The 16260-nt window shown below is 35.6% G+C and overlaps 3 protein-coding genes across 5 annotated transcripts in view; 2 read left to right on the top strand and 1 right to left on the bottom strand.

Annotated features, from left to right (window-relative positions):
- Positions 1–684, bottom strand: part of LOC143085394 (uncharacterized) — a 36381-nt gene extending 35697 nt beyond the window's left edge. Inside the window, exon 1 of the mRNA XM_076261721.1 lies at positions 571–684. The gene's annotated coding sequence lies outside the window, so the exon portion shown is untranslated. The remainder of the gene's footprint in view (positions 1–570) is intronic.
- A 2846-nt stretch (positions 685–3530) lies between these two features.
- Positions 3531–5934, top strand: LOC143042996 (uncharacterized). Its single transcript, XM_076215495.1, has 2 exons — positions 3531–5157; positions 5927–5934. The coding sequence occupies exons 1-2, from the start codon at positions 3531–3533 to the stop codon at positions 5932–5934; spliced, it is 1635 nt and encodes a 544-aa protein (XP_076071610.1).
- A 5835-nt stretch (positions 5935–11769) lies between these two features.
- The window catches only part of LOC143085393 (UDP-N-acetylglucosamine transferase subunit ALG13-like), a 54789-nt gene continuing 50298 nt past the window's right edge, over positions 11770–16260 (top strand). For 2 of the 3 annotated variants that reach the window (XM_076261713.1, XM_076261712.1), the window contains exons 1-5: positions 11770–11982; positions 12964–13050; positions 13644–13690; positions 14440–14512; positions 15557–15638. In XM_076261713.1, the coding sequence (XP_076117828.1) occupies positions 11836–11982; positions 12964–13050; positions 13644–13690; positions 14440–14512; positions 15557–15638 (436 nt within the window). In that variant the 5' untranslated portion in view covers positions 11770–11835. The remainder of the gene's footprint in view (positions 11983–12963; positions 13051–13643; positions 13691–14439; positions 14513–15556; positions 15639–16260) is intronic. The other variant, XM_076261710.1, reaches the window with a different exon arrangement.

Here is a 16260-nt window from a genome sequence, read left to right as displayed (position 1 = left end):
GCAAAATTTGGGGGCGAACATGTGGGGTGCGAAAGTGAATGGGGGCGAATGTGGAAGGGTGCGAACGTGATTGGGCGCGAACAGACCCGGATTCGTAATTTTCACCCTCTCACACACATCTCTGGTACCCAGACCGGAGTTTAAACTAGAATGGGTACTTTGGGGGCCTCGGTTGGTCAAAGTTGTCCCTTACTTTGACCTGGAGATCAATCTTCTGATATCTCTCTGGTTTGTCTGTTTCCACCGAGTGGCCTGGTGGTTCTCTCCGAGTACTTCGGCTTCCTCCACCATAATAACAGACTGCCTGGTGTCCTAGCACTCCCTTTGTGTTGGGTGGGGATTGATTGTCCTTGTAAAAATAATTGTCGTATAAACATACGTTAGTGACACATCTCCATTAATCCCGTTAGGGAGTGTACATGGATGCCACTGTACCCTTGCAGCTTTCGAGGGGTTCTTCGGATATCGGAGGCATTTACCAGATACATACATACATACACCTGTCCATGTCATTGGAATTGTGGAACACGTTCAAACCATGATAAATCACTAAGGGATATATTTACTTACTATTTATCCTTAAGAAGATTGACAGAACAATCTTGGAGAACATAAACTAACAATTGTCAAGTTTCTCGTGTGTAAACAAACCTTATTCCGGTCTAGCCCACAGCGCCATCTAGGGGTTCAACCGATAACCAGAGTATGAAATGCGACACACTGACAGCAAGGATTTGTATAGTTAAACTAACTATACAAATCCTTGCTGACAGGTACATTATTCGACAATCTATTGCATAGAATTTTTCAAGTTAAATCATTAAATCTTTTGTTTGCAAATCCAGAAATTTCATAAGGTAAAGGGGGAGGGGCTGACTGCCTATAAAGAGTTAGACGTGTTCCTCAAGTCATACTTGATTTGAATTCATCATTAATGGATCAAGCCTCTGTGAAATCCCGAGCTTAAAACACCCGATTCCGAAGTCCAGAAAAAAGTCCTGCCCCCTCTCTGTGCACTTGAATTTCAGGACATAACACTTTTGTATTAGTATGCTGATGATATGTCAGAATCAATCAAAGGGTTGCAAAACATGTTGATGATACTTTATCTGGTTATACTGAGAAATAGTTTTTTTCAGTTAACACATCAACATGAGACCAAGATAGCAGTTTCTAGCACAGACACTTGTCTCAGAATTTTCAGTACACCCATGCTACCATGCTAAAAATTTTATTTCTCAATGGAAATTTCAGAACACGATTTACATCTATTTTGATAAGATTAAAATGTATTTAAGTCCGCGGATTTTTTGGTAATTTGTGTGCGTACAGTTTCAGAAAAACGCATTTCAAATGTTTTTTTTCCGATTTTATGATCGCCTTGATATCTGCAAGGGACTTTTGTAAGAACGTTAATAATTACTCTAACGAAAAATCGTAGCTTCGTAAACGTTACCATTATAAGTAACACAATAAAAGTCATTTTATCTACAAACTAAATTCAATCAGCGTACATGAAGTTCATGTCACGCCGTCCTGTTGCCGTTATTTAAATTGGCAAATAATCTATTATTTCACAGAATGAATATATATATAGAAGTTTATTCAATTTCCCTTGAAAACCATCTAATTGGCTACGAAAAACAAGCTTAAAATTTTATCTAAACCTTTTCTAAATAACCCGGTAACAGGGAGGACAAAATATTGTACCACTTATATCAAAATATGTTTCGAGCATCTTTTAATATGTTGTTCTATAAGTACTGTTTGTTTTGATTTGCTTATGTAGAGGGTTGTTAGAATAAGTAACTTTTAATAAATTTTTCAATTTCAAAATTCGACATTTTTTTAAAATGACCCATATCTTATATTAAGGTATATATAGGGGGGATCTGAGACAAGTGCCTGTGATTTCTAGCCAGTAATTAAAGAGCCCCCTCAGTAAAGATGAGACTGAGATTGAAAACTTTGCTCAGTGCTCGGAGCACAAAAATCATGCTCGAAACATGAAATCCAGCATTTTGATTGGTTGATTTTGGAGTATGAATACAAAAAACTGTCTCGAAAGTTTTATGACTTCAAGGCGAGGCCTAATGAAACATGGATTCAAATAACGACCAAACATTAAATATTGTAGATCATTTTTGTTATCTGGGTGTGCTATTCTATTATACGTGGGTCTTTCAGTTTAACATTTCAGTTGAGTATTGCCGTCAAATTTGACAGTTCAACGTACAATGAAGATGTAGATGTAGATGAGTTTATTTGACACTTATGCATCAGAGGCGGATTTGGGGGGGGGGGGGGGGGGGGGGGCGCACCCCCCCCTTTTTGGGAAAAAAATTGGTTGCTTATATAGGGAATAACTGAAGCGTAACTGGAGCGGGCCCCCTCTTAGGTCAGTCAGTGGGCCCCCACTTATGAAAATTTCTGGAATCCGCCACTGTGCATGGATATTAATAGCAAAAGATGACCTACCGAATTAGACTATTTACCGGATTTGTTATCACATAAGCAACACGACGGGTGCCACACGTGGAGCAGGATCTGCTTACCCTTCCGGAGCACCTGAGATCACCCCTAGTTTTTTTGGTGGGGTTCGTGTTGTTTATTCTTTAGTTTTCTATGTTGTGTCATGTGTGCTGTTGTTTGTTTGTCTTTTTTCATTTTTAGCCATGATGTTGTCAGTTTGTTTTAGATTTATGAGTTTGACTGTCCCTTTGGTATCTTTCGTCCCTCTTATATGTTAGATATCTGACGAGTATACCCTTATAGTTATTTAAACAGTTATTCAAGATTTATTATCCGTATAAAAATCATACTTTATGTGCATGTGTGTGTGCTGGTGGTTGTTCCACAGGGCAGTAGTATGCGTCTAGTGTGGTTGTTTTTTTTATGAAAAGCAGCTGCCGCTGGCTAGCTTACATATGTAAGCGAAGAGAGAGCCGAGTGAGTAAGCCTCTCCTGCCAGTACATAGCCTCTACACTGTCAAGACTTCTACAGTGCCTCCCCGCGACAGCACATGGTAACTGGGATCTAGTATCTCAGGCTTTACTGTAGAGGATCTTGGAGCAGCAAGGGCCCTAAAGATGCAGAGTGTAGGCCCACCGGCGTGTGGACACGCCCTTACTCTCATTAACCTTGCCCCAACTATGGGTAAATAGCCAGTTAGATGAAGATCGTTAACCCAGGAAGGTAATTTATCTAGGAGAAAGAAAACTCTGATATAAAAACGGGCAGATAATGGTTCGTCAGCCTTGGTCGGCAACTTATCTAAAGGAAGGAAACCTCGACAAAAATCCCTGGCCCTCCAAGTAGGGGGTTCGGCATAGGGCCAACAACTCTATCCTGTAAAAAGAATTAAGTTACGGAAACAGCAACAAAGGAATCAAACACAACCGCTGTGCGAATAGGCCTTCAAGAAAATAGTATGATTGCCAGTGGTGAAAGCCGCAAGGAAGCTGCTGGCAGGAATGAAGTGCTGAGCGCTAAAGCAAAAACCAGAATAGGATTCTGGAACGTACGTACTATGTATGAAACTGGGAAACTTGCACAGGTCACATCAGAAATGAGGCGATATAATTTGCACATTTTGGGAGTTAGCGAGAGTAGATGGACAGGTTCTGGTAAGATAAAGACAGATTCAGGAGAAACAGTTCTGTACTCAGGGAGAGATGACAACTATCATTTTGAAGGAGTAGCCATCATCCTCAAGAAAGGCACTGAGAAGAGACTTATGGAATGGAAACCTGTCAATAGTAGATTGATAACAGCAAAATTTAAAGGAGTGCACACCAACATGACCCTTATACAATGCTATGCACCAACAAATGACAGTGATGAAGCTATGAAAGACACCTTTTACGAACAACTACAAGCTGAAGTGAGATTGGTACCACGTCATGATCTATTGGTGGTGATGGGTGATTTGAATGCCAAAGTGGGAAACAACAACACTGATATGGACAGAATAATAGGTAAACATGGATGTGGTACTATAAATGATAATGGAGAAAGACTAGTAGAATTATGTGCAGCTTACAACTTGGTAGTAGGAGGAACACTCTTTTCACATCAAGATATACATAAATTAACATGGTGTTCTCCAAATGGAAGGGATAAGAACCAGATAGACCACCTTATGATAAATGGTACTTGGAGGCGTTCATTACTCGATGTTAAAGTCAAGAGGGGAGCAGATGTTGGTAGTGACCATCACCTTGTTACTGCAAATATTAAGATGAAATTGAGAAGTACAGGACGTAAAACACTTGTCCCCACAAGATATGATATTGAAAAATTACAAGATCACAAAGTAAAAACTGCATTCATCCTCCAATTGAAAAATAAGTTTCAAGCTCTTACAGATAATCCTGACATGATCCCGACAGAAACAACAGAAGTCAACTCAAAATGGGATCAAATAAGAAAAATTTACGAAACAACTAGCAAAGAATGTTTGGGTTTTAAACAGGGTAAAAAGATGAAGAAATGGATAACACCAGGTACATGGAAGGTTATAGAAGAAAGACGTCACATGAATAAGAAGATTCTAGACACAAAATCTGAACGGTTACAAGAAAGACACAAAGCAAGCTACAGAGTACTAGACAAAAATGTTAAGCGAATGGCTAGAGCAGACAAAAGAGCTTACATGGAAGACCTTGCTAAACAAGCAGAAGAAGCAGCAGAAAAGGGCGAACAAGGAAAAATCTACAAGATCACAAGAGAAATCTGTGGTAAATTTCGTAACACTAATGATGTCCATATAAAAGATAAAAATGGAAGGCTATTGACAACAGAAGACGAGCAAAAAGCCAGATGGGCAGAACACTTTAAGGAAGTACTTAACAGGCCACCGCCAGATGACGAAGCGATAGTAATTGAGGCAGTTCAAGACTTGGAAATTGATATCAACCTTCCAGACAAACAAGAAATAATAAAAGTAATAAAATCTTTAAAAAATGGAAAATCACCAGGTCATGACAACCTGAATGCAGAACTTTTCAAAGTTGACCCAGAACTAGCAGCTGAAATTCTTCAAGCATTATTTACATCAATATGGGAAGGAAAAATAATACCAGACGATTGGACCAAAGGCATAATAATAAAGCTAGCCAAGAAAGGAGCTCTAAGCGATTGCAACAATTGGCGAGGTATTACCCTCCTGTCAATTCCAAGTAAAATCATGGCCAAAATTATTATCCAAAGAATAATAGATGCAATTGATAAACAACTAAGAGAAGAGCAAGCAGGATTCCGTAAAGGTAGAGGGTGCATCGATCAAATTTTTGCTTTACGCAACATCATCGAACAATGTACAGAATGGCAAAGGCAGCTTTACATCAACTTTGTGGATTTCCAGAAGGCCTTTGACAGTATCAACAGAAAGACCTTGTGGCGAATACTTAGAGCATATGGAATTCCAAAAGATATAATTGAACTTATCAAAAGTTTTTACAACAATTTCACTTGCAGTGTAGGGCATAGCAACATCTGGTTTCAGGTAAAAACAGGAGTTAGGCAAGGATGTGTGATGTCTTCTCTTCTTTTCAATGTTGTCATTGACTGGGTAATGAGAAAAACAACAGAAGATGCTCCAAGAGGAATAAGATGGAACCTTTCAGCAACACTAGAAGATCTTGATTTTGCTGATGATCTTGCTCTTTTATCTCATACCCACCACCATTTACAAGAGAAGACAAACCGCCTTAATACATTTGCCAGTCAAGTTGGACTTAAAATCAGCCAAACCAAAACAGAAGTCATGACCCTAAACATCAATAACCCAGCTCCTATCCTAGTAGATGGAAAAGATCTTCCCATCACAGAAACATTTACATACCTAGGAAGTACAATAAGAAACGATGGAGGTGCTGGAAATGACATTATGAACAGATTAAACAAAGCCAGAAATATTTTCAGATCATTAAACAATGTATGGAAATCAGCACAGTACAGTAAGAAGACCAAACTTAAACTGTACAGGAGTTGTGTTTTATCTACTCTGCTATACGGATCTGAATGCTGGAGGATGACAGAATTAGATCTAAACAAACTGTCAATTTTCCATACCAAAAGCTTAAGAAGAATCCTACGTATTTTCTGGCCAAATAAAATATCTAATGAAGACCTTTTAAGACAGTGTCATCAAGATAGCATGGGTACAATATTAATGAGAAGGCGTTGGAAATGGATTGGGCATGTCATCAGAAGAGATAGAAATTCCATCACTAGAACAGCTCTACATTGGACTCCAGAAGGAAGGCGTAAGCGAGGAAGACCAAAGAACACATGGAGACGTACTGTAGAAGGAGAACTGAAGACCATGAATAATACATGGGGAACAGTAGAAAAGATGGCCAAAGACAGACAGAAATGGAGAACCTTTGTTGCTGCCCTACATGCCGATGGCATACCGGGCAGTAAAAAAAAAAAAAAATGTGCATGTGTTGGAAGGGGGGTCAAAATGTCACTAGATTTAGACTGAAATTCTACAAAAGTTTTTGAACTGATTCCATGATTCGAAGTTTTGGTTATTCGTAATATGAAGAGCACTGACAGTCTGTCAAAGATTTGAATAATTCCGAGACTGTTTATGACTTGTTAGGTCTGTGAACCTAAACAAATTCTAAATAGGCCATCAGAGCTCAATATTCTCAACAGTCAGCTTTAAAGGGTCGTCATAGCAATCGATGATTCAAATATTTTACAAACTGCAGTTTTTTACTGATCAATGTTGACGAAAATGTGTTTACTGTTCATCAAGATCAGCTTGCAAAACCCGTTAACAAACACTTTGCTTTATTTTTGATTTCTTTCCACCTAAGGTTCTATACATGCATGCTGAACTTGATCGATAGCCATAGAATTGTTCAGCATGATTTCACAGGATGATAAGCGACAGTGCTACATTAGTTTCCACAAACACTGAATATGTAGATTATATTTTAGTATTAAGGGGGTGTCAAAATGAAATTACATCCCAGATTAAAACATACAAAAATGCAAGAACCATAAGCAAGAAAAAATCAGCAAAGATACTAATGGGAAGCTTACAATATCATTTATCGAAGAAGAGCGCTTCGCCTACAAAGACTAATCAGTGATGTTCGAATAATAAAAGTTAAAGCCTAAATGAAGTGCAAAGTCAAAGAGCACTGTCGGCCAAAAATTCCAAAACGTTTTGTCAAACTCATTTATAATGATTGATTCCTGGGATGTAAAATCCTTAGTATTTGAACAATTTAAAGTTTTGTGAACATTAAAATCATGATTATGAAAATTTGAACGACAGAACAGAAGTACTGGATATTTTTACCAGCACTGGCATCGACCCAATGGTTGTGAAAAAAAGGTCACCAAATATAAATAAAATTTTGTACGCCAGAAGTGCGTTTCGTTAGAATATAATTAGAGGGTGTCTTGCAAATAGTGTTATTTTCAATATAATATATCCACAAGATTCTTGTTAAGGTGTACAAGCGCATTGTCTTTAAACTTATTTTTTATGTAGAAAATGCCTTATAATGTTTTCTGCGTATATATAAAACAACCTGTTCCAAATTAAAACTGTAGCCAACTAAAGCTTTTCCATAAATTAATTTAATGCACTAAATAAATAAGTTAGCCACCCTACAGTAACAGGTAAAATGACTATATTCGTCTTCAAATAATCCATATGTAACCTCGCCTCTGCCTTCTCTAGAAAATATAATTAAAAAAGGAGATGCACAAAGAAAAAACCAAACATATTGAGACTAGGAATACTCCTTCGGCTTAAAAAAGAACCGGCGAAAACAGATTCTGATCAAAATTTAGAAAATTCAATTCTGGATAAAGTGTAGTCATCTCATAAAACAAGAAGAGATTCAACACTGTTTTTCAAAAAACGTAATTGTATATGAAATAATCGGTGAAGAACATTCATTGCAGAGCACTGTGACCGTTGGGGTGTCTCTTGCAGGATAACTGGTGTGACAACTTTTTTTTCTAGATTTGAATTATAATAAACAATTATATAAGTGGCATACACGCGATTCTCAGGATTTTTTTTATTAGAAGATGTTCCGCTATACAGATCATGTCCTCTCACTAAATAATTCAAAATTCGGTCTTGGCATGATTTCAAATCTATCCCATCAAACTTGAAAACACAGAATAGCCCAGACATAGTGAAATCTGTATCATATCTTGACATGTATTTATAGAAATTGACAATGAAGGTTTAGGTTGAGAATAAGACTACAACAAAAGGGATGATTTCAGCTTACCAATTGTGAACTTTCCATTTTAATGTATAGCCAAATCCATACAGCGCTTGTATACGATGAATATATATCATCTAGTTCATACGTTGTTCCAAGCTTGCGTTTCCTGCACTATTTCGCTGATAAAGGATTGCACCTGAAAAGGAAGCTAGTGGCGCAAGGGTTTCAAGTTGTTATAATGAAGTCGTCCTTCGGAAGTTTTGTGGACACAATCTCGAGTTGGTTAAACGTTCTGGAATATCTGTGTCACAGATGACCAAGGATACGTTTCAATTGTCATAAACCAAACCCATATAAAAATGTATGTCACCGTGCAGCCTTCAACAGTGGCTAAACCCATACCGCTAATAATCTATAAAAAGAATCAAAATGACGAGCGTTAAACCAGACACATGAGAAAACTATCAGCCTTATTTATGCAAAAAGCAATAAACCATATATATAGGCAGATCCAGGGGGGGCACCCTCCCCCTTTTTAGTGGAAAAAAATGATTGCATAGGGAATCACTTGAGCATGACTGAAGAGGGTCCCCCTTAGGTCAGACTGCGCCCCCTTTTTTATGAAAAGTTCTGGCTCCGCTACTGTAAACGGAAAACAAATATGTATACAGCAACAAACAACAACCACTAAATTACTTAGCCACCTGACTTGGGACTGGCACATACCGAACGTATCTAGGGGTTAACAAGTCAACTTTCTGGGATTATGACATCAACGATTTAGATTTCAATGATTAGCCGAGCGAAAGTAAGAATTACTAGTACCATGGGCACACAAATTGACGGATGCCTCTAATGCAGTGACCAGTGTCTACATTCCAGAGCAGCTAATATCATCCCCCAGTTTTGGATTGATACATGCTACTTAGCTTTTAGATTTTTGTGTTTTGCCGGTATTTTTTGTCATGACTTTGTCGGCTTCTCGTCGACATATAATCTTTGAATGACCACTTCGTATGTTTCCACTTTTTTCCTCCTAAGTATAGTGAATTTTTTTCTATACGCAAGAAAATAATCTAAATTTCTAAGATCTAATTTATTTTGAAACGTTTTATATGTTTCAAGAATATCATTCTCTCTTCCGATCAAATATGTTGACTAGATACGATCAGATAAACTTTAGAAATTTTGAAAAGGAGCTGACCTTTATTTGAATTTTATTTGATAAAATGGCTGTAAAACATGTCGACAATCTCTACCAGCCATCTTGTGTGCTGTATCTTCTTATACTGGTCCTTTTTTTTTCTAATTGATACTCAAATTTTTTTCTTCCTCTCCACCATCGGGACAAATTAGGAGGAACCATCTTATTTTTCAGATTTTGGGCCTGTGAAAAAAGGCAGCTTTAAAAAGAGGCAGTTGCTATTTTCCCTTCAAAACTGAAGCTCTAAAAGCCAGCCTGCTTAAACTCTTCATATGAATCAAACATATGGTTTATTTCACGTTTTCATTTTGACAATGAAGGGTAGTCTCCCGGATCATATTCAATGCCGATGAACAATTTATTATTTCATTTTAGTTTGAAAAAAAAAATAATTAGACAGGCAAATAGCAACTCTTTATAAATCGCTATTTTGCTGGAGCCTGTAATAGTTTTATAACATATGACCTCGGGGGCATTATTTACTATTTCTATTTACTGTTCTGATATTATTTTTTTTTACTATCAATGTGCCACCCCAAAAAAAAAAATAAAAAATGAAAATATCAGTATAAAATCGTTAAAAATTGAATAAGAATGCGAAGTCATATGTTATAGGACTAGAGCCTGTAAAATAACTCTATGCCAAAAATAGTAAAAAGCGTTGAAAACATAATTGACAGCGTCTTATCTAAGATTTACGACGGCACTAGTTACGATGAGACTAATAAGTCTATGTGTACAAAATGATAGATAACATTTATCATTTGCACATTTTGCGATTCGTGTCACATCATACTGGTTGATACCAAACCAGTAGCCAATTCAGGAGTGGTAGAAGGCGTTTTACCCTCCTTGTCTTCGGTGAAGGTAGTAAGGGAGCTACCATTTGATTTTTATGGGGGGCTAGGATGAAATTTGAAAAAAATAGGCAGGACAGGAGTTTTGAGTAAAAAAAAAAGGCAGGATGAGACACTTTGCAAAAAAAAAGGCAGGATGACAATTTAGGTAAAAAAAGTCAGGATAAACTAATAAAAAAAAGGCAGGACCCAATAGAGTGAAAAATAAAAAGGCAGGACAGAGATTACAACTAAAAAAAAAAAAAATGCAGGACAAAATTTTTCATCCTAGCCCCCCCCCCCCCCATAAAAATCAAATGGTAGCTCCCTAAAGGAAAAATTGGGTCCTACCATGAACTACAGACACTTCATCGAACCATGGACCATTTTTTGCAAGTTTATAGAGAATATATAACAAATCGAATGCCAGCAATAATAAAGTCACGGCAGTGTTGTATTTGCACCAAAATAAAAAAAAAAAATGTTTTCTGTTGCGTGAGATCTCCTTGTTGACCCCCAATAAATATCTCACCAAACTCGAGGGACATTTTTCAGGAGGGGGCATGTATGATTTTTATTACTGATCCTGTTGTAATACTTTTTCGCGAACGTTTATTTTCATTCAGTTCACAACGATAATTCTGCATTGTCTCGCATTTTTGGACACATGGTCCTGTCTTGGCCAAAGATTTTAATACTTAAAAAAGGGAGAGGCCGGGTGGTTTTCTGAGTCATCAATTGTTGTTTCGCGCACAGCGCAAGCATTTTTAACTCTTTTCAACGCTATCAATAAAACATTTTTTTTTCATAAATCTCACTGCTATGAGGTGTGGAAAAATCTTTATTTTTCATCTGTTTGACCATTTTTTTATCAACTTGCATGGGGATCAGAATAGTATGGTTTTTTTTTTTTTAGAAAATAACCATACCTTCCCCGTTTAATATGAAGATAAATGTTCGTTCCCTTAGTACCTAGCCAGAAAATTTATATTCAAAATTAGATGCGGATCCAGGATTTTAAAAGGGGAACCCGGCTGGGCCCCCAAAACTAAGCAACGTTTATATTATATAGTGGGACATCTAAAAAGTTTAGCTATCATAGCTCCTTTAGTGGGGCCGGGCCCCCTATCCAACAAAATCCTCCACTAAAATTGCTCCTGCCCCCATATCCCAGCCAATATGACTTGCCATCTCCTTTTAAAAAAAAATCCCTCTCACAAAGATTAGCTGTCTTATTCGACACTGGTGTAAATTAATTTATAAGATCATAAGTTTGAAACTCGAATTTCTAAAACTTCAATTATTTACATACTAATTTCGTGTTAGGAAAACAAGGGCGCTGAACTGATCCCTATACACATTGATTTGACCCAGATTCTCGCCTGAAAACATCAAAAGAAATCATTCGCGAGAAATCGTGGGAAGTAATCATCGGTCCTTTGATGTGAGCCACGTGACCTTGTCAGTTTCCCCATGCGATGTTCATCAATTTCGTGCACTTTTAGTCGAATCAGCTGATGAAGAGTGTGAGACAGGGACACACTCATAAGGTGCACACGCGTTGTCGCGAAAACAATTATTATTATGCATTATTATGTGAACAGTCCAGGAAAGAGTAACCAAAGATCACAAAAACTTTCAAGCATGGACAGTTATTTGTCCACAGTTGGTCTGTGGAGAAAACCTATTGCCCGTGATGGGTTTTGTTTGTTTCGAGCAACTTCTGAACAGGTGAGTTTACAAATGTAGTTTCTGTTGCAGAAACTGCACTTATGAAAATATTTTTTAAATTGCTATAATTTATATGATGTTTTTGAATTGTTATGTCTTTAATCTGCATTTTCACAGCAAGATATTTCTTTTGCATGAAACGGCAAATGTAAATAATAAATCAGCTATTTGTTATTCGTTTATTTCGCCGTTGCATTTCGTATGCATTTCATATTGTTGCTTAGCTCGTACAGGAACATAAATAATATATATATAGTCACTGGCGGATCTAGAAATTTTCATAAGTGGGGGCCCACTGACTGCGCTAAGAGGGGGCCCGCTCCAGTCACGCTTCAGTGATTCCCTATATAAGCAACCAATTTTTTTCCCAAAAAGGGGGGGCCCGGGCCCCCTGGGCCCCCCCTCTAAATCCGCCTCTGATAGTATAAAGAATACATACAGCAATAGTCTTGACATCAAGATGAACCAAAATCCTTTCAATACTATGAGACCCAGTGTTACTTTTTATTCCTTATTTTCTGATATCGGAAAGATTTTTTAGATAATTGTGGATATTAGGAATTCAATTATTGTTATATAAAAAGTTCTCTTTTTTGTTCTCTTTTTTTTAAGATGAAAGCAATGATTTCTTGACATCAAAAAAATCATTATAAATGAGATTAGATATCTGTTTTATGATGTGAAATGGATTTTTTCATGTTTTCTAGTATCAAGAATTTGAATTTCAGATGTATATTTTAAAAAAAAATAGATATATAATTGTAGGAAAATCAGTTTTTGATATAAAAAGTGAAATTTGTTAAAAGGCAGGACTTTTGAGTAAAAAATAAAAAGTCGAGACAAAATTTTTCATCCTAGCCCAACCCCCTTCACCCTATTAAAACAAATGGTAGCTCCCTTAAATGCGTTTTACCTAATTGCATAATTTTACTTTAGTAATCTATACACTCTTTAATTAAAGTTATGAGAATATATTTTTAGGTATACATGACACAGGCTCATTATGAAAAACTATACAATCTATCTAAAGAGTTTTTCTACAGACTTGAAGGAATAGACCAGGATTATGTAAGTTTTCATGAAATGCATGGAATAGAATTTTAAATTTGATTTACAATAACAGATTTATTGATTTTGATTTACATTTTCTATTACATTTTAATTTCTATCTAACACAGCTCATATGTAATTGCATTTTTAAAATTTTATTGGATATAAAGCAGTTTGACAAACATTTATTTTGATCTTAAGTAGCTTACTTTTCATTAATTTCTTTACAAGTTAAACAGAACCTGATTAAGATGTTCATCTGATTTTTCCAGAGTTATCTCCCTGTAGTGTTATGTACATGTATCATCTTGAAGTTCATCCTGAAATAAAATTATTTTGAGTAACCTCCCCTTATAAATCAAAGTCTTTCATTTGTTATCAACATACATCATATATGGACAAGAAAACAATCATATATATACATTTTTCCATTTCCATAAAAATTCTTGCAAATATAAATTATTTTTGCATTAGAATTAGCACAATTCCATAATCCAGACTGATCAATTTCAGGCCTTTTTTCATTGAATGGAATACACTCAGATTGCCTTTCTGACATTATTGTGTAGATAAATTTGTGATTAAATATTAATTTGTTTCACTAATTACAGGTATGGACAGAATCTGATGCTATGTTTTCTTTGTCTGTTATATGCAGGTAATTATTTAAAGCCCTTTCAGGAACCCATTTAAAAAATCATCAAAAGTGGACGATATACTTCTCTTGGTGATGTGAAGAAAAATATCTGGATTTTCTTTTTATTGCTGTTGTGAAGAAAATGAATTCCAGATTGCCTGTAAGATGTGATTTATACATATTATGTCCCAATTAAACTAAAACTAGACAACTAGAGGCGATTTTGGAATATGATTGGGAAATTTTTAGCCCCCTTTTGAAATGATGTACAAATGTATTACAAGGCTTAATTTAGATTCTGTATGCCTTGGCAGCAAGACAAAGTGGGGATAAAGTATTGCTCTTGACAGTCTGTCCTTCCTTCTGCACTAAACCTTTAGTTGGCCTCACAATGCTATAAACAAAAACTCTCGGACAGAGTTTATAGTTGTGCAGCGAGTCACTTACTGTTCTAGAGTTATGCCCCTTTAAAATTTTAAAAATTGCAAATTGTTTTGTTTTGGCACTTTAAATTAAGAATGCCTTATTTGGAGTTTATTAAACTCAAATACAACAGAACTTGTCAGAAAGATTATTTCATTTAAATAAAAAGTATGGAAAAAAACACAGAAACAGATATATATCATATAAATCTAATTGGTCAGATTGCAGATTTTATTTCTCTTGAAACAATTAAGTCAAATTAAATCCCTCAAACTTGTTGGAATGAAGATAGCAAAATGTTGTACAGTATAGATCCATTAATTCATTATTTCCTGTTTTTTTTTCAGACATAATTTTTTAGTATATGAAGTACCTGGATGTCCACCATATTTAGCTATAGATAATTGTTTTTCAGAAAATGTAAGTTATAATGTTTATTTCCAGAAAATGTTTTACATGTTTATCTGATTACTAGCATTCATATAAAAGAAAGATGTGGTATGATTACCAATGAGACAACTCTCTACAACAAACCAAAATGACACAAAATTTCAAAACTGCAGGTCACCGTACAACCTTCAACAATGAGCAATGCCCATACCGCATAGTCAGCTATAAAAGCCCCCAAAATGACAATGCAAAGCAATTCAAACGAGTAAACAAACAGCCTTATTTATGTAACTGGTCTAAATCGAAATATGTATGTCTGTTTCACAAAAGGACATCAATAAGGTCTTCAAAAGATAAGATTGGCTTTAATTGCCTTCATCGTCATATAAGCACTCATTTGGAGGGGGTGGAGGTCTAATCCCTAAAATCCCACTTTAATGTTTTGTCAGATTTTGGAATCCTGCTTATTATTGGAATAATAACACTTGTAATTTCATGTGTCCCACCAGTTTCTTTTCCTGTATTCCCCGCAGCAATATGACTTTCACAAATCACACTTAAAATGATCAGACAAGACCTCAATGATTATGTAACCCACCTTATAGTTTGAACCTTAATTTGACCCAGAATAAAAAAAGGACATGTTAATGACTGCCACTGAGACAACAATTCATCAGAGATCAAACGTTTGAAGATGTAAGCAATTATAGGTCTGACTATGCCCTCAACAATGAGAAAAACCAATACCATATAGTCCAGCTATAAAAGGCTAGCCATGAAAAATCAGCCTGATATATGAAAAGTTAATAAATCTAAAAGCGACTTGCATAGATCTGCCATGTTTTCTGTATTTTCTACTTCATCTTGTAGAGATGATATAAAGAAGTATAAACAAGTATATACAAGTTGACAATATATATGTGTCCATAAACATGCTAAATATGACCTAAAAATTTCAAAATAAAAATAAAAATCCATTTTGATTAACATATAGTTTAACTTCCTCAATTGATAATCAGACGTCAAGCAGTTTCAGTTGATGCAAAAAGTTTAAATAAAAATGTTTTTTTTCAGGTTATGCTATGTAGAATAGATGCCACACACCTTGAAAGTGTTTTTCCCAAGTCATATGTAAAAGAATTAGCTTTATGTCAGTGTAAGTTGATTACAAAATTAAGATACTTTAAAAGGGCATTTAAATAGTTACTGATAAAAAAGTATGGTTCAATCATAAATAAAAGTAAAATGGTGAAATAATAAGTTTCCTTTTTCAGACAATTTGGTTCAATTTTGTCAAAATAGGCTAAGAAACAGCACCAGTGAACTATTAACTTCAAAGTGAGTAATATGACCTCATTGAATGGGTATTCCTGTGACCAACAATTTAACCCTTGTAGCTAGAGATGTGATTAAAATGTATTCAGCTATTAAATGAAAAAAGAATGTCAACATTTGGTTGACTGATTCAAGCCACAAAAAAAAAAATCATTCTTATGCAGGTAAAAACAATGATAAACATACTTTTTAACCTACTATATGCAGTGTACTTCTCTGAAAGGCAAGTAAAACCAATTGTTAAAAATGCTGAATAGTACATAATTTTTATTTATTATTATGTTAAATTATTATTACGTTAAACATTTCTTGGTTATCTCTTTTGGGCAAATTGTTAAACAAGGTCATTACCCCATTCATTTTATTAACGGAATGCACATTTATACCCAGAGGCATATAATTCTCAATCCTTGACACACACATGGAGACTTCATATGTTCATC

The sequence above is a fragment of the Mytilus galloprovincialis genome, chromosome 8 (assembly GCF_965363235.1).
Source record: "Mytilus galloprovincialis chromosome 8, xbMytGall1.hap1.1, whole genome shotgun sequence".
In the NCBI taxonomy this organism is placed as follows: Eukaryota; Metazoa; Mollusca; class Bivalvia; order Mytilida; family Mytilidae; genus Mytilus; species Mytilus galloprovincialis.
The sequence above is the reverse complement of the archived record's forward strand: the minus strand, read 5'-3'. Positions and strand labels throughout refer to the sequence as shown.